This window comes from Oxyura jamaicensis, assembly GCF_011077185.1.
Source record: "Oxyura jamaicensis isolate SHBP4307 breed ruddy duck chromosome 19 unlocalized genomic scaffold, BPBGC_Ojam_1.0 oxy19_random_OJ72982, whole genome shotgun sequence".
Taxonomy (NCBI): Eukaryota; Metazoa; Chordata; class Aves; order Anseriformes; family Anatidae; genus Oxyura; species Oxyura jamaicensis.
The window spans coordinates 1,109-23,120 of record NW_023304525.1 but is presented as its reverse complement, the minus strand read 5'-3'; the positions used below and the strand labels follow the sequence as shown (position 1 = coordinate 23,120).

Genomic DNA, 22,012 nt, shown 5'->3' with positions numbered 1-22,012 from the left:
TCAGACAGGCAACTCAAGCCAGGAAATCCAAAGATGCAATCCTCCGGCAAAATCCTCCCAAGCTGAAATCCTCCGGCTAAGGGAGGGCAAGAATCAACAGCCAGGCGTGTGTGGCTGACACGGCTTCAACCACAGGAGAACACCACGATCTCCAGGGAGGGCGAGCTCTCGGTCCATGGTCACCATCACCCAAACCACTGTCACCTCAGCCCGTTCCCCAGCTGGCCGAGCGAAGGCTCCAAGCCACACGTTTATCCTTCCTGAGTGCGCTACATGGTCCTTGCCTGGGGATGTGGTTCCACTCAGAATTGACAACACTCAGATCCAGTCCAGCTTAATCTGAGACAAAATAATGCATTGGCCATGGAAAATGCTATTTTCCATTCATCTCTACTCCCTGAGGGAAACCTGCAGACCCCTCATGGGCAGAGAGGGCAGGGCTGAAGCCACCAAGGGGTCCCCCTGGCCTCCTACCAACAGGAGCTGCTGGGATCCAGCTGAGCTGGGATTCACCCCCGCCCCTGCAGGAGGAAGGGCTGGGATCCAGGGGCTGATTCAAGGGCCTGAGGATGAAATATAAAAAGAGCAAGGGGAACGGGGTGAAGTAGCCCATCCTACCACCTCAATGAATATCCATACACTTAGGTGCTGGTGGAGGGAGATAAAAGATGCTTTTTTGAGATTCAGATCCCCAAATGCCACCTCAGTCCTGGTCCAGACAGAGATGAGGTAGCTCGGCATCACCAAACATCCAGAAATGCATTAGGATCACCCAGGACCCCGGCAGACAAGAGCCTGCCACACAGCCCAGGGCCCACCGCCTGCCTGCTGGGGTGCACCCAGCCGCACCGCACCTCGCGGGCAGCACCGAGTCATCCCTCACACACCACATCAAATCCGCCGCGTGTTGGCGGTCTCAAATCCCCTCATAAATTCCTGCTGCAGCAAAAGTTGGCACCCCATTACCAAGCTGACCCAGCTTCCAGCCCCTGGATCTCATCCTGCCCCTGGATCTCATCGCATCCCTGGTGCTTCCCCGGGGCACAAGGGCAGAGCAGAGGGGACTGCCCTGGGGCATGAGCACAGCCAGGGCCAGGGGCTGGGCTGCGTCCCCTGGGTGCAGCTCCAGGGCTCAGACTGAACACAGGCATCCACAGGCAGCCGTGGGGACACAGTGCCTGGAGTCACACCGAGGGATTTGCACCGAGTGGCAGGGGTGTCAGCAGCGAGTCACAGTCTCGAGGTGGGAACTGTCAGCTCCATGGTGTCACTGGGGAGTGCCCAGGGACCGCTGCCAAGTCACGAGGGTGCCATCACGCTGGTGGCACTGAGTCACAGGGCCGAGGGCTGCACAGGTGCTGGGCAATGCGACGGCATGGCTTGCGGGTGTGGGAGCAGCCGGGGGGCGCAGGGCAGGGAGCTGAGCTGGCAGGAAAAGGAGCAGCTCCCGGGGTGTGCGGGATGTGGCCAGCATGGGAAGTGGAAGCAAGGGCCTGGTCACGAGGAGAGCTGGCAATGGGGACAAGAAGAGGGAGCAAGTGCGGGTGGAAACATGGGCAGGGAATGGGAGTGAGGCCTGTAGGGTGGGCATGTGGGGTGAGGAAGGGGGTGAGATGGGCAGTGGGGGCTCAGGCGAGAACTGCAGAGGGGGTGCTGCTGAGCAGAGGTGCTGGGGTGCGGGATGGGGGTCAGAAATGGCAACGTCACCAGGATGGGAGCAACCGTATCCCCATGATGCACTGACCCGGGACCTCCATGCCGTGGGGGTGCGGGGGGAGAGCACCCTGCTCCGGGGTGCAGGAGAGCGGGATGCAGGTGGCGCAGAGCGTGGTGTGCCAAAATGGGCCTGATGCCAGAGCACCGTGGTGCCAAGCTCCTGCTGCCAGCAGCCCTGGGGAGCAGCAGCGGGCAGGGCTCGGGAGGCAGCTCGGGGGGCAGCCTGGGGGCGGCAGTGGCACAGGCAGCATGGCACGGGGGTGGAGGACAAGTCTTGCCAGCCTTTCCAGCAGCCATGAATCAGCTGCCAGCTGCCCCCCAGTCCATCTGCCTGCTCTGCCGGTCTGATCTCTGGCCAGCTCCAAGCCATACTGCACTGATTTGTATCTCAGCCTCTTCTTGCTACCTGGTCACGAGCCACACAGGCATCAGGGGCTGGTGCAGACGGTTCAGCAGCAGCAGTCCTGGACACGATCAGTCAGAGCCGTGCTCAGATTTATGAACTGAGAAGTCGGGCAGGGGCCCAGCCCTCCTGGGGGGCTCATGGTGTTGAGTGGTGTGCGTGAGGGGGCAAAATCCACTTGTTCTCGGACACTGGACTGGGCTTTTGGGAGGGACTGGACAGTCCAGGGGCCGATGGACTCTGGCCACGTTTGGACTCTGGGAAAGGAAAACATTGCACTATACAAGCACGCAGGCACAGAGCTGTCCCAGCCCCCATGGCTGCACTGGTGTGTGACCAGTCACTGCAGACATGCAAAAGCTCAAGGGTACCAAGTCCCCAGGTGGCACCATGCCCTCTGTCCCTCTGCCCAGCCCCAGGGGACATTTTTGTCCTGTGGCTGTACCCCAAGGCCCCTGGCTCTGCACACCTGGGAACACAACCAGGCCACGGGCCTTATGCAGGGTATTTGGGACCAGGTAAGCACATGCAAAGCCATATGCATAGGGGAGGCACTGCTGGAAGGGGGCTGATTGCTCCATATGCTGGAAAGGGAGATGACAGCAGAGGGATGTGGGTGCCAAGGCAGCCCCCATGGGGGCTCAGCTGGGCTCAGGCTGGTGCAGCTGCAGCTCCTGGGGGATCCCAGCAGCTGATACCAGCAGGAGCTGTACAGAGAAGGAGCTGGAAAAACAGGGATGCACTAACTGGGATGTGCCCCACAGCCTACACCCCATGTCCCATCCCTCATCCCACCAGCACAGTCCTGAGGGACACCCTCTCAAACCACCTGGACCTGTTGGGGTGCCCACAAAACTAACAGAGCCCATCTCCCTCCCTGCTCTTGTTGCACACCAGCCATCCATCACTAACTGCTGCCAGCCGGGCTCACACATGGCCACAGCACACCCTGAGGGTGCTGCACACATCAGGGTGGCCAGAGCCAGTCCTTGGCAGTGACTTCCACACCCCTGGTTGTCCGAGTTGCTTCTGCCTGGGCATCCCAGTGCCCCACCCCAATGGGAAGGCTTAGGGACCTGGCTACTTCCACCTCCAGGGCCAAGGCCATGCCAGGGATGTCCTGCAGGGAAATGCAAACTTTACACCGGAGCCTGGGACAGGCTCAGGCGGGGGAATTGCAGGCAGGTGAGGCGGTGGATGACATTGCCAGAGCTGGCAGAGCCCAGCCTGGAAGCACCCATTCCTGCAGTGCCTCCAAACCCAGCTCTGAGCTGCTCTTTCCCATCTCCTGTCCCAGATCCATGGCAGGTTAAGGGTGAGGGACTGGCTGTGCCTGCTGCACAGCACAGCCACACGCCCTTGCCAGCAGCACCATCACAGCAGACGCTCTGTCCCCAGTCAAGGCACAAGAACAGGACCCAAGGAAGGGCACCGGGCACGGCAGGAGCACGACTGGACACAGCAGGAGCACGGGGCGCCGTGCCAGGACAAAGCGCAGCCTCAGCACAGCGCTGGCCACAAGCAAGCTCCCAATGGCTGAAGCCTCCTGTCGCCCTCACAGGGGTCCCCGCCGTCCCGCGGGGGACAGCATCCCTGGGCCTTTCAACATTGGCACTGGGTCTGGTCCAAACCCTGGCTCGCCGGAGCTGGGTCCAGGCCAGTCCAAAGCTGCCGTGACGCGGGGCGCAGGAGAAGCTGTTTGTACAGCTGTGCACAGCATGGCAGCACGAGCCAGCCCCAAGAACACGATGTTTAGAAAAGCACCGGCTAATTTGAGAGTGAATCTGCGCGAGCCGGGGCTGGGGGACGCGCGGCTCAGCTGCAGCCTGGCAGCAGAGCAGGATGTGGGGCCGAGGGGAGGATGCTGGCTGCGTACCCCGCCTCTTGTTTGCCTTGTAAATGGATGTCAGGCTTCAATTAGCGGTGGGAATGATGTTCAAAGTGTGAAAGCAGCCCCGAAGCGCCTGGCCACGAGGCTGCCCCGTGGTGCCAGCAGCGGAGGCACCTGCCCAGGGCACAGAGCCCAGGCGGGCGGTGTGGGACCTGTGCCAACAGCTGCAGGGGGGACAAAGGGCGCAGCAGCCCCCTCCCGCCCCCCCCCCACCGTGCCCTCTGAGCCCGCAGCCCCACCGGCCCAACCTCTGCCCGCAGCCCCCCGCGGCGTCCCCGCTGCCAAACCCCGCAGACGCTCCGAGGCCGCCTCGGAGGTGGGGGGGTACACGGGGGCAGATGCAGCCGTCTGCGGGAGCCACCGAAGCGGGGCCGGGGGCTCTCGGGGCGCTGCCCAGCGCCGCGCCGACGGCCGGGGCAGAGCCGCCGAGGCTGCGGGGACCGGCGGGGCCGGCGGGGCAGTGCCCGGCGGCGGGACCGAGAGCGGGCGGAGGGCTCCCTCTCGAGGCCCCCGGCCAGCACTGCCCGCACCCACCGCGGGGCCGGCACCGAGCCCCGGGGCGCGGCCACTACCGTCGGAGCGCCGGGAACGAGCACCGGCAGCGAGCCCCCGGGGCTGGGGGGAGCCGGCAGTGAGCGGCGGGGCTGGGCCCGCCCCAGGCCAGCAGCGGGGTCACCGGTGAATTAGCAGCGCGGTACCGCTTCGGGCGACGCTGCGGGCGGGGAACGTGTCCCCCACCTTGGCCACCAAAGGGGGAGGCACTGTCACGAGTATGCGGTCTGCGGTGGGCACGGCCGGTGGGACTGCTTCTAATGAGCTCCTCTCGTTAACCAGCGGGGCTTGCTGTGCTGCCAACACCACCACCAAGGGGGAGGGTGTCCCAGCAGCCCCCATGCATCGTGTTGGCACCCCATGCATCATGTCAGTGCCCCATGCATTGTGTCGGTGCCCCACAAATCATGTTGGTGCCCTACATGCCGTGTTGGTGCCCTGTGCCAATCCTCGTCCTGCTCCCAGTGGGCTCCCACCAGAGCCAAGCAGCTCCTCGCCACTCACAGCCCTGAGCAGCCACACTCCTGGTCTCTGGCCCCCTGGCCCCGGCTGTGCCCTCGGGACACGGACCCTGTGGCACTGCCACCCCAGGCAGCAGGTGGGCAGCTGGGGATCTGTGGTCAGGCCTGCACCGGTGGCTGCTCAGCACCAGGATGTCACCTGCGCCTGCGGTGGCACAGGACAGGAGCAGGTGGTGGCAGTGGACGTGGCAGTGCAGGTGAGCAGAAGATGCAGATGCAGGTGCGGAGGTGGCGGCGCAGCACTGGGACATGCGGGGAGGTGACAAGTGGCCGGGCGGGGAGGTGAGCTGTGCAGGGAGAGGCCATCATGCCCGGCACACGGCGAGGCACGGGGACGGCAGGGCGCTGCCACGGCGGAGCGGCCGACCTGCAGCGGCGGCTGGGACAGGCCCGGTGGCACTGCGGTGACATCGGCACCTGGCGACCCTGGGGCGCTGGGTGTAACCTCCCGGGGGCCCGGTGTCCCCCTGCCCGGTACCCCGCAGGGTGCCGGCTGCCCCCCGCCGGGCGCGCTCCGTGTCCCCCCCGGGCCGCTCGCTCCCGCCCGAAACCGGCGCGGCGGCGGCAGCCAATGGAACGCGGGGGGTGTGTCCTCCGCCACGCGCGGGACCAATAGGGGACTGGGGGCGTGCCCGGGGGCGGGGCGCTGACCCAATGGCGGCGTGGGGCGGAGCGGAGCGGGGCGGGGCGATGCTGCCGCCGGCGGGGGTGCGGGAGCGCGTCCGGGCCGTGCACGGCGGCGCGGTGCTGCCCGAGCTGCTGCGGCGGTACGACGGCTGGGCCGGCCGCTACGAGCAGGTGCGGGGCGCCGGGACCCGCCGGGATCCCTCCGGCACCGGGACCGGCACCGGAACCTCCCCGGGACCGGGACCGGTTCCCCCCGGCGCCCCGCTGACCGCCCCGTCCCGCAGGATGTGGCCGCGCTGGAGTACCGGGCGCCGCACCTGGCCGCCGCCTCGCTCGCCTTCGCCTTCCCCGCGCCGCCCGCCGGGGCGCGGGTGCTGGACGTGGGCTGCGGCACCGGGCTCGTAGCGCGGGAGGTACGGGACGGGACGGGACGGGAGGAGCGGGAGGCCCGGAGGCCGCGGGGTAACGGCGCCGCCCGTCCGTCCCCGCAGCTGCAGCGCCGCGGGTTCGGCTGCCTGCACGGCGTGGACGGCAGCGCGGGGATGCTGGAGCGGGCGCGGGGCACGGGGCTGTACCGGCAGCTGCAGCGCTGCGTGCTGGGCCGGGAGCCGCTGCCCGGGCCCGCAGGTAACGGCCGGCATCGGGGGGGGCGGCGGGGGCCGGTGTCGGTCCCCGCAGGGCCGGTGACACGGCGTCCCCGCAGAGCACTACGACGCGGTTACGGTGGTGGGGGCCCTCGGCGAGGGGCAGGTGCCGTGCTCGGCGCTGACAGAGCTGCTGCGCGTCACCAAGCCAGGTGAGGTGGCCCCATGGGACGTGGTCCCCAGCCTGACCCCCAGTCCGGGTATGGGTACGGGCAGGCTGGGACGTGGCCTCGTCCCCATGGGCACGGGGTCACACGCTGGCGTCCCGGCCAGCTGGGTCCAAGCCAGGGGTCAGGGCAGTGGCACTCGTGACCCGCTGCCACCCCTGGGTGACACATCGCAGCGGCAGCCTCGTCACCCCATCCCCTGTCCGGGCAGGGGGCTTCCTGTGCCTGACCACCAGGAGCAACCCCTCAAACCTGCGCTACAAGGCAGAGCTGGAGGCAGCGCTGCAGCGGCTGGAGCAGCAGGGGGCCTGGCAGAAGGTCCTGGCCCAGGAGGTGGAGCGCTGGGAGAGGGCCACCGAGGAGGAGGAGAGTGTCCAGGGCACTGGCTACATCTCTGGCGTGGTCTACATCTATCGCAAGTGCCCCATCCCGCCTCTCGAGGAGGGCTGAGAGCCAAAACGGCGTGGGGAAGGGGTCTGAGCCTGGTGCCCTGCACGATGTCACCCTGTGTGTCCCCTGCCCCGTGCAGCCGTGCCACCCCCTTCCCACACAGCGGCACCTGCAGAGCCCAAACTTCCCCATTCCCTTCCCCATCTCCTCCCCTCAGATCTGAGCCCTGGGGACCTGCTCCTCAGCTTGGGGAGGGCCTCCAGGTTTCATCGGGGTCTCCTGGGCACCTCCCTTAGCCCTGACATTTAGGTGCCCTGGTCCTTGTCCTCGTTGTCCCATCTCACAGCTCTTTGTGACGTCTTGCAGCTCCATCTGACTGGGCAGAGCCACCTCCTGTCTGGGCTGTCTCCTCCACACCATGCACACCTCCCACATGGCCATGGTTAAAATCTGGATCCTTCTTCATCTTCCCTGCTCCAGACCCCAGGCCTCTGCCTGTGGACTGTTGCTGATGGGTGCCCATCACCACGTCCTGCTGTCCCCTGTTCATTCCCCCAGGAGCTAACCCAGTGTGCCCTGAGGTGCTGGAGCCCCATCTGAACCCGGAGCAGCTGTGCCAGCACAACGCCCAGCTGGAGAAGCTTTCCAGGCACCACATCAGCCTTTCATCCCTGCTTAAGCTCTCATTTTCCTACAGCTTTGTAGTTAGTGGTCTGGGTGGGAAATGAACCTGGAAGAGACCTCGGCAGCTGGAGGCTGCTCCCCACCCAGGAGCTGCCCTGGCATCTCCTGCCCGTCCTGTTCCCCAGGCCCCTTGTGATGGTGCCTCCACCCCTTCCTCCTCCAGTCCTTCCTTGGGAAGTTTTTTACCCAAATCTCTTGCTGGGATCTTTCTTTCTTCCTTCCCCAGACCTGTTGCTGCTTGTCCCATTCCCATGGATGTGGGGTCGGGTGATCTCCTTCCTGGAGCTCAGCCCCGTTGGGAGGTGGCAGCCCTGCAGTCTGCACTGGGCTCTGGTCATATCCAGCGCTTGGTGCCCATCCCGGGGCAACCAAACTGGGGGCTGAGCCCTGGGAGCCCTTGCCCCTGTCCCTGTGCTTTGGAGACAGCCGAGCACCCCAGGCTGGGTGTGCTGAATGTGTTTTGAGGACTGCAATACCTGCTGTAAAAATGGGCACTTGTCACCCCTCCTGGCTGGTCTGTGTTGTCCCCCCGTGTCCTGGTGTCATGGTGCCCACCTCCCCTCTGTGTCACAGGCACTGTCCCTTTGTCCCCAGTGCTGTCCCGACCAAAGGACCCTGGCTGTCCCCATCCCATGCTTGGCTGTCAAATAAACCCTGCCTGTGCTGCGTATTTGGGGTGTGTTATTCCCTCGCACAGGGCCGCCGGCTGTCCTGTGGGCTGGGGAGGGTGTCCAGGAGCTGGGGGGGGGGGGTTAGGGCCCACCCCTCTTCCTGCCTCAGTTTCCCTGCTCCTGCATGGGGAGCACCCTGGCTGGCAACTGCTGCATCCTCATGGGGACATGGGGGTGTGCCAGGACAGCCCCTCTCCAAGCTGGCCGCAGGGGTGCGAGAGCCATGGGAATTGTCACCGTCCCCCCACAACGCAGCTTCGAAATGAGCCCAGGCAGCTTTAGTGGCACCGAGACCTTTATGGGGGCCGGGAGCAGGCGGCAGCACCCAGAACGAACACAGCCCCTGCCCGCGTCCCGGGAGCAGTGGGCAGGATCCGTCCCCCCACCCAAGGGGAGCAGGGCTGGCAGTGGGATGGGGCCATGCGTTGTCACAGCCTGCGGGCAGGGCAAAGTGCCAGGGGGGCCGGGACGGGGACACAGTCATCGTGGGAGTGGGGTGTGTGGGCAGGGAGCACTGGATGTGGGCAGGCTGCGGACCGCGGGCCTGTCCCCACGGGCTAGCGCCCAGGACAGGCAGCTCACACATAGTCTTTCATGGGGTAGCCCACAGGGCTGCAGCTCTTCACCGCTCGGTACTTCCTGGGATAGTGATCCCTCTGGGATGGGGGCCCTGAGCAGCACAGGATGCCCCCGCCAAAGAGCTGGAGGGCACTGGAGGCCCAGCCGATGTACAGGGCAGCCCCTAGCTCTCTCTTCAGGGCCTCAGGCACCATGGGGTTGTAGAAGTTGGTGACAATGCTGTTGGCGGACCAGGACACGGGGATGAGCAGCACGATGCCAGCCAGGACAAAGATGGCACCTGCCACGATGGAGACGCGCGTCTTGGAGTTCTTGTCCTCCACACAGCGGGTGCAGTCGGCACCCGAGATGGCGGTGAGGAGGGCGAAGAAGGCCACGATGATGGAGGTGACCACCAGGGCGCGGGCAGCTTGCAGGTCGGAGGTGAGGTCCAGCAGGGAGTCGTAGACCTTGCACTGCATCTGCCCTGTGCTCTCGTACACACAGTTCATCCACAGCCCTTCCCAGAAGACCTGGGCCACCACGATGTTGTAGCCGATGAAGGCCGTCACCTTCCACATGGGCAGGGCACAGGTGAGGATGGAGCCCAGCCAGCCCAGCACGGCCAGCACCAGCCCGCCCAGCTGCATCGTCATCGTCGCCATCGCCAGCACCTGCGGGGACAGGGCACAGCCATCACATGCGGGGTTCCAGAGCCGGGCTGGCGCTCGGAAGGGTGGTGCCTTCGGGCTGGGTGCATCCTGCTTCCATCCACATGGGGACAGCTGCAGGCCAGCATGGGGATGCTCATGCTGCAGGGAGCATCGCAGCAGAGCAGCACGGGTAGACATACTGCCATGAGGAGACAGCTGCAGGAGCCCAGGCAAGTCATGTTTTCACTCAAAATGTCCCCACAGTCGTGTGTGGTTGCACCATCCCAGCTGAACTATGCCAGTGCAGGGCACATTATGGGGAGGAAGGCTTTTGGGGAGCAGGACAGGGGCTTGCTGTGTCCATCAGGGCAGGGCTCCCACCCCACAGCTGCGCTGGGTTCTGCCCCATCACCTGCCGGCCCTGCCGGCTCCTACAGGCTTCACTCTGCCCTCAGTGACCTTTGGACCTGGGGCTTCCTGTCTGGGGCGCTGGGAATGGGTGCAAGCCCAGGTCTGCCTCTGATACCGACTGTAGGACTCAGCACTTTCAGAGACACCGGCTCCTTTTTCTCCAGACAAGCAGCACAGGGAGCCCAGGGATGAACCGGGGCTGGTCAAACCCTCACAGCTGACTACAGAGAGTGGGGCACTGTGGACAGCTGGATACAGGGGGTGCTGCTCCCTGGGTGGGGGGACACCAGGGGCACCAACCACTGCACCATGCTGTGGTCCCTGGGCTCATCTCAAATCGCTGCTCAGCAGAGCCCGGGGTGCCTGCACCTCCCCACCAGGGGCCGGGACCCACTCTTGGCGGCCAGGAGCAGCCGAGTTTTTATGGTCCCGGCGTGGCAGTGGGTATCGGCTGTGCCTGGCACACCCTGCAGCTGTTGAAGGTTTCACTGCAGTTTCTCCAGTCCTGGTTTCGGTTTCTGCGGCCTCTCCTGCACAGCTGTGCTTCCGTCCTTCCCCAGCACCTCTCACCCATTGGCACCCCTGCTGCGGCAGGCACCTGGCCGAGCTGGGGCTCTGCATTAGGCCCTTTAGCCTGAAAATAAAGTCCCTTTCTCCCAGAAAATGGAAGAGGCCAGGGATTGGGATGATGGGAAGCCATCCCAGGTGCCCTCTGCAGCCAGCGGGTCCCAGGCTGGTGGGGCTGCTCCAGCAAGTGTCACCATCACCATGGATGTCTGCACCAGGGACTCACAGCGACCATCGCGCTCCCATTCCTGCCCATCCACCGCCATTCCCAGCTCTGTGGGAGCGTTTGGGCTCTCCACTTCCATCCCCCCTCCCAGCAAAGGATGGGCATGAACCAGGAGCTCTCAAAGCCTCCAAACCCAAGGAGCACCCAGAGCCCCACAGCTCAGGAGCCCCCGTGGTGGGCAGCACGTGTTGTCCCCATATACGCCGAGGTGCACACACAGGACGTTCCCAGGGCTGGCCACAGGCCGGCCACGCACCGGCGCGGTTTCAGTGCTGGAAGACAAACAGGCAAAACACCCGGTGTCACCCACGCTGGCCCCAGGTGCTCTCGGGTGGCCCCAGGGTGCGGGGCCGTGCCAGCGCACCCCTCCCGCCATCCCACGTCCCGGCTGGCGCCCGCCACCTCCTGCTCAGCGCAGCCGGTTGGGCAGGAACAGCGCCCGGTGCCGGTCCCAATGCCTGGGGCCCTGCGATAGCGTGGGGCAGCCCCGCCGCCACGCCTGGCGCCGTGAAGGCATCTCACCTTCGAGGCACCCTCTGTCACCTCCAGCAGTCCCCCGGTGGCCCAGGAGGGGAGCATGGCTGTGGCAGGGAGGCCAAGGCTGGACCAGGGGCAAAGAGAGAGGCTGGCCCCAGGCCCCAGCCCAGGGGAGGCTGGTGCTGTCCCTCCGGAGAGCAGATTTTGGGGTGTTTGAGGCTGGTGTTCTCCAGATGTGGGGTCTGCAGCAGAGGCCCCGCAGCCTGCCCCACCACTGAGGCCAGAGGATAAAGACAACGGAGCACAGAGGGGTCCGAGCAGCTGCCGTTTAATATGGGATGGCTGCGACACGGGAACAGGTGCTGCCACAGCCCGGGGCACCGTGAGCCTCCCCGGGCCACCCCGGCTCCTGCCCTGCGGCGGGGATGAGAAGCCCAGTGCAGAGCCCCGCGCACCGCCTGCTCCCCTCCCGCCTCCCCAACCGGTTCTCCCAGCCCGGCCGCTGCCTTCCCACTCCCAGGATAATGATGCCCGCGCCCCGGGGAGCTGCCGAGAGAAATTCCATGCACATAGAGCTACGGAAAAATGCCGAAAGTAGGTCAAAGTAAAACTACAAGGCACAGGGGGTGAGAGCACCCCAGCCACCCCTCAAGACCGTGCTGAGGTTTGCTGAGCCACCACGTCCCCTGACCACGTGGGACAGATTTGCTGTCCCCGCTGTCCTGTGGTGACCTAAGGACACGTCCTGGGGTTTTCCCGGCCTTCGCAGCAGCGTTTGGGCGAGTCTCCTGGCCAGAGCCGCGCAGGGTGCGGAGCCGTGTGTCACCCGCGGGATGGGCACCCCGCAGCGCTCAGGGCCGTGCCACGGCACGGCACACCCCGATACCGGCAGCCAGGGCTCCTTCACCAAGGAGATGCTGCGGGTGCCCCTGAGCCGCGGGGGGGAGCGGGGCAGGCAGCCAGGACAGCAGCATTTTGTTCCCCGTCCCGGACGGGATTAAAGAACCAGCTTCAATCCACAGGCGAACAAAGGCGGCTCTGTCTACCCTCCCTCACACCGGCCCCTCCGTGCCGCCCCGGCACCTGGCCCCAACCCTGCCCCCCCGTGGGGCCATGGGGTGCCCTGGGGGCATCCCCCCCAGGATTCACCCGTGGCGGCTGGGTGGGCGCAGCAGGGCGGCGGTGGGTCCAGGTGGGAGAGGCGCCAGGGCACATGCAGGGCGCGGGGAGCGGATCCTAGACGTAGTTGCTGGCTGGCAGTGAGCGGGACGCCGTGTACTTGGCAGAGTAGGGCTTCTCGCCCCGCGGCGGGCAGGTGCAGCACAGGATGCCCCCCCCCAGCAGCAGCAGCGCGGAGGCCGCCCAGCCCACGTAGAGGGACGAGCCCAGGTCCCGCTTCTGGGACTCGGCGACCAGCGGGTTGTAGAAGTCCCGGATGATGGAGTTGGCTGACCAGGAGATGGGGATGAGGATCAGCACGCCGGCGATGATGAAGGTGACACCGGAGAGGATCATGACCTTGGCCTTGGCGGTCTCGTCCTCCACGCAGTTGGTGCACTTGCCACCAGCGATGGCGAGCAGGGTGCCCATCACGGCCAGCACGATGGCCACCACCACCAGCGCGCGGGCAGCCTGCAGGTCCTGTGGCAGCGCCAGCAGGGAGTCGTACACCCGGCACTGCATCTGCCCCGTGCTCTGCACCACGCAGTTCATCCACAGCCCTTCCCAGATGATCTGCGCCACCACGATGTTGTTGCCCACAAAGGCCGTCTCCCGCCACATGGGCAGCGCACAGCAGAGGATGGAGGCCAGCCAGCCGATGACGGAGAGGGCGATGCCCAGCACCTGCAGCCCCATGGAGGCCATCACTCTCTGGTGCGTGCCTGCTGCCGCCACGCAGTGCCGCCCGCCAGGACCACGGCGGGCGTTATATGCCCTCGCCGAGGGAGGAGCCATCCCGCCGGCACCGGCACCGGACGGAGGGGTAAAACCAGTTTCCCGGGATTCCTCTGCTCGCATTTCTCCCCACAGCCATGACACCTAATATCCCTGCTGCTCCCACGGTGGCCAGGATGAGGCCACCCAGGTGCAGGATTGCGGCCACATGCTGCCCATGGGCAGACAGGGATATGCCCAGGTAGGGCCAGGGCAGGCCCTGCAGCTCAGCCTGGGGTGCTGTAGGGGAATAAGCGGCATCCAGGATGGGGAATTCTCTGCTGTCACTCCCAGTGCCTTCTTCTCCGTGACCTGGATGGATGCCTCCACGCTTCTGTGCCCCAGTTTCCCCCCAGTGGCTGCTCTTGCCCCTGTCTGCCATAGGCCCCATGCCAGGGAGCAGCAGCTGTGCCAGCCCTGTTGCTGGGCTCCGCGCCGGGCAGGGCACAAGCGGCTCTTGTTTGTTCCTTGGCGTCTGATGAGCGCTTCCCATCCCTCCATTTGGCCTCAGGCAAGAGGAGCCGCCGCCTGCCCGCTGCCAAGACCCACAAACCGGTCGGAGCTGCTGCCGGCTTGCCACAGAGCAGAGATGGAGCTGCCTGGGGCAAGGCAAGGGGCAGACCCCAAAGCCCTAATCACTGGCCCCGCAGCCGGCATTCACATGGCAGCCCCTGGCCCCAGCCTGGGCTTAGCTGGACCAGGTACACGGTACCGAGACTCCATCAACCACCCCAAAGCGCACTGGTGCCACGGCGGCACCGAGTGGGGACCTGGGTGCTGAGCACAGCAGGCCACATGGTGCTGGGGCCATTTCGGCACAGCCAGCTGTGCCCACTGGCAGGCACAATGCTTTGGGCTCTGCCTGACCTCTCCCCTTTCAGTCCCCAGCCCCTGCACACGTCTCCTGCCTGCCCCCTCCAAAGCCTCCCCATCTTGTGCAGAGGCACAGCCTGAAGCCAGACAGCCCACAAGGACAGACAGGCAGTGCACCGTTCCCTCTCCAGCTTAATCTCTGGGAGAGATAACAGGGCCTGAGACTATCTTTGTTTTTCCAAGCACGCAGGCACTGGGTGGATAAGGTATCAGGAAAGCCCCGTGGGGCTGCAGGGGGCGGTGGGGGGAAGAGCCAGCCCCCATCAGGTGATGCATCCTCCGACCTGCCAAGAAGCGGGATGGTGGCTTGCTGATATAATTGCTTGTGCTAATTGTTTGGCATGATGGGTTCTTGAGCCACCTCTGACAATGCTGGGGCATCTCCGGGCATTTGTACGGCGAAGGCTCCTGCTCTAACTCACGGCCCCACTCACAACGGGACGAGCCATGGCCGTGGCTGGGAGGTGACAGCAGCCTGGTGGTCCGTGCAGGGTGGTGCCATGAGGATGCCATCAGCACTGTGGCTAGGGACACAGTTGTCCATGCAGGCAGGGCAGAGACCAGGCACTCAAGGACGCTTGGGTCTTGATCCCCTGTCCAATCCCTGGGCTGTTTCAGGGGAGCCACCCAGATGCTGGTCTGCGCTGGGGTGCTCCCGTGTCCGTCTGTCCATCTGGAGCACCCACATTGCTGGCATACCAGTGCACCCACCCTCAAGCCAAAGGGCCGAGCGCTGCGGTCAGGGCTCCCTTTAATCAGCAGGGCGGCGGCAGGGACCAGAGCATCCTCCGGCCAGGGCACCCTTCCAGGGATGCAGCAGCAGGGCCGAATCCTGCCCCAGGCTGGATGTGGCTTCACCGCCCAGCCGGCTGCTCTAACCACACCATCATTTGGGGTTGGAGGCAGGCGCACACACATGTGTGCACACACCTCCATAGCACAACCTCGGCCCATGTGGTCCGTGTCCCCACAGGTGCCTCCGGGCTGGGGACAAATGGCAAGATGGGGAGTGGGACATTGCCACGTGCAGTGCATCCAGCGTCTGCACTGAGACAGGCATGGGGCAGCTCGCCCTCACCCTTGGAGCCAAAGCAGGCGCCAGCATGGCCGTTTGACAGCTGATTACTGTAATTAAAGCCAGAATGTGACACATCCTCAAAATGGTGTCTGTCACCAAGAAATAGCCCTCATGCCTTTCCTCACGTCCCCCAGCCAACACAGCCAGCCCGTTGTCCCCAGCACTGCCACGGAGGCCAGCAAGACACACGGACACACAGCTCAGCGGGGAGCAGTGGAGTTGACCCCTGCAGCAGCATCCCACCTCACACTGTGCCAGAGGATGCCACCCCACTGGGGACACAGCCCAGCTGGACTTCGGGGAACTCCTCCACACCAAAACAGGGTGCTCAGTCCGTCCTGGGGTTTTGCCTGGTACCAGCTGCATGCAGTTGCCTTGCCCCGAATCCCATGGGATTCGCAGGTCAGGGGAAACTGAGTTGCTGTCCTCTCTCCAGTGCACCCCAAAGGACTTGGAGAGGGCAGAGCTCACCTCCCGTGGTGGCTCAGAAAACACTCCCCTTGGATCCCTCTAGCTGCGGCAGGACAGAGACGTGCTGCATCCCCGTGAGGCCACCTTGGGGTAAGGACAGGGGACAAGGCATTAAACCTGCAGTCACTGCAATGCTCAGCGCTGGTGGCACAGAGGGACTGGCACCATCCCTGACCTTGTGCTGGGCAGAGGACACCCTGCAGGGACAGGGCTGGCAGATGTCCCTGTGTGGGTCACGGGTGGTAATTCCCCCTCTCCCTTGCCCCCGCGTTCGCTCCCAGTGCAAGACCTCACCACGCCAGCGCCACAAATACCTCGAGGTCCCAAAAAGACGGGCGGAGGGGAGCCGGGCAGGGCCAGGATCTGCAGCGGAGCTGGCGCAGTGCTGAACAGCCTCTCCCCAGGGCGCACACAGGATGGCAGGGGATTAGTTACCCACACGCCGCCAGGCTCATTGGAGACTCAATGTTCCCAGAAAGTTCTTGCCTGACATAAACCCCCTGACCGACTGAAATGTGCACACTAAGGTTGTTTTCCTCTACCTGAAGCAAAGGTTTATTAACTCAGCACAGCCCAGATGCTCATGGAAAGCACCGTGCAAGGGAGCTGCTGCCAGAAACAGGACCTTTAGTCTCGAGTCACCAAGAAAATAAAATCCATATCCATTCGCTGAGCAAAAAAAAGCAGCCAAAAATGGGCAAAAGCACTGGTGAGTCAAAGGGACGTGTGAGCTGATGGTCACATCCTGGGAAGGGGACACCTCTGATGTGGCACGGCAGGTGTAAGGGGGGGTCCGCACATGGGTGATGCTCGGGGGGGGGGGGGGTGTGCCCTCAGCAAAGCCTGGGCAAGACAAGGAACCACTCAGAGCCCATAGGGGTGGGGGTGTCCTGGGTGTGCTGAGATTTAGGGTGGCTGGGGCGTACCGCCAGCCCCCTGCCAGGCCCCGCAGCCCCGGCACCGTGTGTGCTGCGCTGCCGGCAGCCCCATCCCCGCCCCGCCACCAGACAGAGCTGCCATTGATGCTGGAGCCGCCTTACCTGCTCCCTGCCGCCGCCGAAGGGGCTTCAACAATGGGACGCCTGTGTGCCCTGGCCGGGGCAGATCCTGCAGCCCCGCGCCTGAAATATAAGCAGGCGAGGCAGCGCTCACCGCCCCAGCACTGCTGCCCCTGGGGGGAAGGCGCCGGCCCCGCCGTGACCACAACCAGGGGGAACACCCCAAGCCCCGTGCTGGCCGCACTGCGCACGTGAGCGGGATGCAGCCCCACAGTGCCCGGGGCAGTTTCTGCTGTCACCTCCTGCTGTCACCTGCCCTGGGGCAGCCAGAGTTCCTGCCCAGTGCGAGATACACATGGGGACAGGAATGGGGACAGGTCCCCTGGGCCACCTGCGGTGGCTGTCCCCCTGCCAGCATAGCTGCTCATGGAGAAGGGCCACCACCACGGCGATGCTCACACACTCCTCACTCAGTCTGGCCATCATTCAGGGTCACATCTGTCCCCATGTCACCGTGTCCCCCCCTTGTTCCCACCACAGGGACCCACTGCGGCTGATGGGCCCCCTCACTTCCCAGCAGCAAGGGGAGAGAAGAGGGGCTTCAGGCACATCTGGGACCCCGCAGAGATGCCAGCCCCCTCGGCTGTTTTGGGTAAACACCAGCAAGCCAAATTCCTTGCCACAGGAATGCATCCCAAAGTGTACGGCAGCCAGCACCCCGAAACCCCGATGATTTGCCCCTTCCTCCGCCGTGAGTCAGGCAGCCACCGCTGCCCCAGGCTGGCAGCACAGCGCGAGCGCAGCCTGTATTTTGGGCAATTTGGGGTGACGAGGTGGGGAGGCAGCGCGGCACGTGGGGGCTGATTGCAGGGCCGGGGACCTGTCACCCCGGTCCTGACCCCGTGGCCCCTGCCCCACAGCTCTGCATGGGGTATCCCCCTGCCCACGGCCCTGACCTAGCTGTTTCCCCTGCACCTGCGCAGCCATGCGTGCACTGCTGGGTGTTTGTTTGCGCACGCACACCGCCAGCATGCGCATGTGTGTGTGTGTGTGCGTGCACCTGTCTGTGAGTACTTTTGCTCCTCGTTGTGCCTGCACAGCCTGGTGCATGCACCCAGGGCTGCATTCAGGGCACGTTCCCCTGTGGGTGTGCACTTGTGAGGGTAGCTGTGCATGTGCACAGGTGTGCAAGCACCTGTGTGAGCATGTCTGAGTGTCGGTGTGTGATTCTGTCCATGTAGGTGTCTGTGTGTGTGTACCTGTGCGTGTCTGTCTGTGCGCGTGCCTGTGTAGCTCCGCGTCCCTCCGTCTGTCTGTGTGGCCCTCTGCGTGTGTGTGCGCCTTTGTCTGTCTGTGTCTGTCTGTCTGCCTCTGTGTGTCCGTCTGTGCAGCCGCGTGTCTGTGCATCCCAGCCAGCAGGGGGTGCGTGTGTTTGGCTGTGTGTCCGCGCCGTCCCCCGTGCAGCCTGCACCCGTGCACCCCTGCACGCCGGGGCAGTGCAAACCTCTGCCAGCACCTGGCTGTGTGTCCCCGGGGTGCCCCAGCCTGGTCACCACTGCCACCTGCCCGGAGACATGCCCATCTGTGCCGTGCTTTGTCACCCCGTGCTTTGGGCCCGCCCAGCAGCACCTCACCAGGCGCAAGCCCCCTTGTGTGCTGCTTGCACAGAACCCCCCCCAGCACCCTGGGTACCCGGCCCTGCCGCCGATCCCAGCCCGCCGTGGGGTGCCGTGGGGTGGCAGGCTGATCCTGCTGCATTAGGGGTGGCAGGGTGCCACGGGGTGGTGGAGGCCAGGCACAGGGTGCCACGGCACAGCACAGTGCCAGAGGCACCCAGGCACAGAGCACTGAGGTGCTGTGGGGTGGCAGGAGCTGACCCAGCCAGACTGGGGGTGTCGGGGTGCTGCAGGAAACAGCTGGGTCAGGGTCCCCTGCCTTTGGGGTCCCGGGTACTGGAGTAGGGGGGGCTCTGGTGTGGCACAGGCTGCCAGCACCCGCTGCATGCCGTGCTCTTGAGTAGTTAATGAGTTGTAGGGGAGCCCACGGCAGCGGCCAGAAACAGGCTGAAGCAAGCCCGTGGGCACTCGCTCAGTGTATCCGGCTGCGAGGAGGGGGTGAGCGCATTCCTGGGGTGGGGGGCTGGAAATACCTGTAGCGCTCTGGTCAAACAGTCGTGCAAGGGCTGGGGGAGCCGCATGCACAGCAGCACCCCACCGCTTTGGGGTGGCTCTTTTGGGGGACAGTGGGCCCCGGGATGTGACTGCTCATAGGGCGACGCCTGGACAGCCAGCCTGTGCTTGCCTTGTTTTTCTGTCACTGGCTGCCACTCAACCAGGCCTGCCAGGTGGATGGGGTGACGCTGCCAGAGTGTTACGTGCTCTGTCTGCTTCCTTCAAGGACAAAACATTTGAGCAGGATGAGTAAAGAGGTTTATCACCTGGCCAGGGATCCCCACGGGCACTCCCAGCCCAGCATGTCCCACGTTGCACAAGGGGGACTGGGGGCTCAGGACAGGGGGATGGGTGGAGACGGGGGCTGCGTGGGGTCGGGGCTGCGTGGAGACTGCCCACATGGGGCGCGTTGTGGCGAGGCAAAGGGGCTGCACTTTGCACGGTGATGCAAAGGTGCCTGAGCGCACCCTGCTCTCGCTGAGCCACAGTGAGATAAGGGGCAATCTGCGAGCGGATAAAAACCCCAACAAGGCTGTAATCTTAAATAAACTCCCTTCCTTTTGGACACTATGTTAAACGTGAGATCTGATAAGGTGCTCCAGAAATACAACAGACTGTGACCTACAGTATCCCTGCTGAAGAGGCTGGGCTGCGGCAGTGACGGCTCCCACCCGTGCCGTGCTGTGCCTTATCATGCCATGCTGCCTGGTGCAGGGGCCAGGGCTGGGATCTGGCCATGGCCACCTCCAGCATGTAAGCACAAAGCCGAGGGATTTCCAAAGATTTCCAGGCCCTGCTGCCTTTAGGAAGGGTTGTGAGGGGGCAGCGGTGGACATAGGCTCCCCAAATGGCACCGGGGTGCAGGGTGGGCACCAGGGCTGGCACACAGAGCCCATAGATGTGCACCACAGCCCATCCAGCTCCTTGTCTGGGCTTCCCGGTGCCACACGAGGGTCTGCAGATTGTACCCATCCAGCCCCACGCCCCGAAACTAGGCCTCCGCCGGCAGTGGCCATCTCAGGTGGCTTCTCCCCCTCCCTCCCCTGCGCCAGCGCCATCTCCGCAAACAAAGGGGAGGGTGTGGGACGCTGCGACCGAGCCAGTGGCGAGGAGCGTCCGGCAGTGAAACCCCACCCCGGGCGGGCGCTGAGCGAGAGCAGCCCGGCCCCGGCCTCGCCAGCCCTTATAAGCGCAGGTGCGCCCAGGTGTAAGCCGATCCCCAAGGCTGCAGCAGCGAGCGGAGCCCGGGGTGGTTTCGGTCAGTGGGTTCCTTTCCGCCATCGCCTGGGGCGCGCTGAGCCGGACACCATGTCTATGGGGCTGGAGATCGGCGGGGTGGCCCTGTCGGTGCTGGGCTGGCTGTGCAGCATCATCTGCTGCGCGCTGCCCATGTGGCGGGTGTCGGCCTTCATCGGCAACAACATCGTGACGGCACAGATCATCTGGGAAGGGCTGTGGATGAACTGCGTGGTGCAGAGCACAGGGCAGATGCAGTGCAAGGTGTATGACTCCATGCTGGCGCTGCCGCAGGACCTGCAGGCCGCCCGCGCCCTCCTGGTGGTGGCCATCGTGCTGGCCGTGCTGGGCCTGATGGTGGCCATTGTGGGCGCCCAGTGCACCCGCTGCGTGGAGGACGAGACCACCAAGGCCAAGATCACCATCGTCTCCGGCGTCATCTTCCTGCTCTCCGGCATCATGACCCTCATCCCCGTCTCCTGGTCGGCCAACACCATCATCCGGGATTTCTACAACCCGCTGGTGCTCGAAGCGCAGAAGAGGGAGCTGGGCACGTCCCTCTACGTGGGCTGGGCGGCCGCCGCGCTGCTGCTCTTCGGGGGGTCCCTGCTCTGCTGCTCCTGCCCCCCCAAAGATGAGAGGTACGCGCCCAGCAAGGTGGCCTACTCCGCCCCGCGCTCCGCCGTCACCAGCTATGACAAGAGGAACTATGTGTGAGCCCCCGCGCCCCCGCCCTGGCACCCCGAGGGGCTCGGCCACCCTCACCCCCACCTCCAGCCCCATCCGGCGGGACCGGCGCCGCCGGGGACCCTCCGCCCCGCGGGCCGGGGAGAGACCCCCGTCCCCAAGGGCGCCCCGACCCCGGCGGGAGCAGGCTGAGGCGGGGGGCGACGGGAGGGGCGACAGGAGAGGTCCTGGGGTCAGGGCTGGGCCGCGGGAGCGGGAGCCGGGCGGGCGGCTGTGTAAATACAGACGGTTTCGTGTAAACAGAGCCAGTTTCGGGTTGCCAGGAGAGCTCTTCGCATGAGCGCCAGGCGGAAGCAGCGGTGCCCCCGTGCCCTGCCCCGCCAGCCCCTGGCCCCCCGGCCAGGCGCCTTCTCTCCCTGTTACGCGTGGTCTGTACGAGTTACATTTGTCAATAAACGTGTCCTGTTTTGGTAGCCGCCTGTCCTTGGGGGCAGCGCCTGCTCTCCTCGGTGGGATCGGGGGGGGATGTGCGGGGTGGGAGCCATCCACGGGACAACAGCTTCAGCCCCGCGGGCTGAAAGTGTGGAGCTAATTAGCACAATTAGCAAAGAAAATGCCAGCCCCAGAGCCTGGATGGATAGGAACCCACCGCAGCCAGGACCATCTCTTTGTCCCCTCGAACAGGGGGGCGTGAGCACAGAGCTGTCCCAGGAGCCTCCCCACTGGGAACGGAGCCCACCAGGGGCACCGGAGATGCCCCCCTGGCCCCACCGGAGCAGCAGCGTTCCCACAGCACCAGATCTGGGGACGTGCATCTCCCGAGTCCATCCTGTGCCCTGGCCCTTCTTTGATTTCTCTCCCCCTCCAGCTCCCTCCCACCCCATGGCTCTGCCCTTCTGGGGTCTGGTGGTCCCGGGGAGGGCTGCTCTCCCCCTCCACACTTCGGTGGTACTGCTGGCAGCGGGTGGGTCCGCAGACACCCAAGCAGCCGTTCACATCCTGCTGCTGACACTCCCTGTCCGCTCAGTACAAAGTCTGGCTCTCCGGAGGGGAAGACGGGCTCTTTCCCCCCCAGCAAAGGCTGGGGCGAGGCCGCGTTGCACAACTGCCCGCACCGCCTGTTCCCAGCCGGCGGCACGGCTCGGCTCGGCTCGGCACTGCAGAGCCGCCGCCTCCCCGCCACGCTCCAGCGAGCAGGGACAAAGCCGCAGGTGCATCGCCCCGTTCCGCGCGGGGCGGCCGGCCGGCGGCTCCTCTCGTCCCTTCCCCGGCCCACCGGGCACGTCCCGCAGCCGCCGCTTGGAAAAGCGCTGCCCAGAGGCAGGACAGAGCAGGCGGGTTCGCCGCTCCCGGTTCGCCGCCCCCGCAGGCAGGCCGAGCCCCGGCGGGGTGTGGGGCGCTCGGT

The 22,012-nt window shown here is 65.2% G+C and overlaps 4 protein-coding genes across 4 annotated transcripts; 2 read left to right on the top strand and 2 right to left on the bottom strand.

Annotated features, from left to right (window-relative positions):
• Positions 1-5,720: 5,720 nt before the first annotated feature.
• Positions 5,721-8,262, top strand: METTL27 (methyltransferase like 27). Its single transcript, XM_035312667.1, has 5 exons — positions 5,721-5,881; positions 5,995-6,123; positions 6,202-6,337; positions 6,414-6,506; positions 6,733-8,262. Exons 1-5 carry the CDS (start codon positions 5,738-5,740, stop codon positions 6,969-6,971), a joined length of 741 nt encoding a protein of 246 aa, XP_035168558.1. The 5' UTR covers positions 5,721-5,737; the 3' UTR covers positions 6,972-8,262.
• Positions 8,263-8,498: 236 nt separating this feature from the next.
• Positions 8,499-9,619, bottom strand: LOC118158100 (claudin-3-like). The gene has a single exon (XM_035312669.1). The coding sequence runs from the start codon at positions 9,487-9,489 to the stop codon at positions 8,845-8,847; it is 645 nt and encodes a 214-aa protein (XP_035168560.1). The 5' UTR covers positions 9,490-9,619; the 3' UTR covers positions 8,499-8,844.
• Positions 9,620-11,470: 1,851 nt separating this feature from the next.
• Positions 11,471-13,069, bottom strand: LOC118158101 (claudin-4-like). The gene has a single exon (XM_035312670.1). It carries the CDS (start codon positions 13,022-13,024, stop codon positions 12,395-12,397), a length of 630 nt encoding a protein of 209 aa, XP_035168561.1. The 5' UTR covers positions 13,025-13,069; the 3' UTR covers positions 11,471-12,394.
• Positions 13,070-19,923: 6,854 nt separating this feature from the next.
• On the top strand, positions 19,924-21,080 carry CLDN3 (claudin 3). The gene has a single exon (XM_035312668.1). The coding sequence runs from the start codon at positions 19,993-19,995 to the stop codon at positions 20,635-20,637; it is 645 nt and encodes a 214-aa protein (XP_035168559.1). The 5' UTR covers positions 19,924-19,992; the 3' UTR covers positions 20,638-21,080.
• Positions 21,081-22,012: the final 932 nt, after the last annotated feature.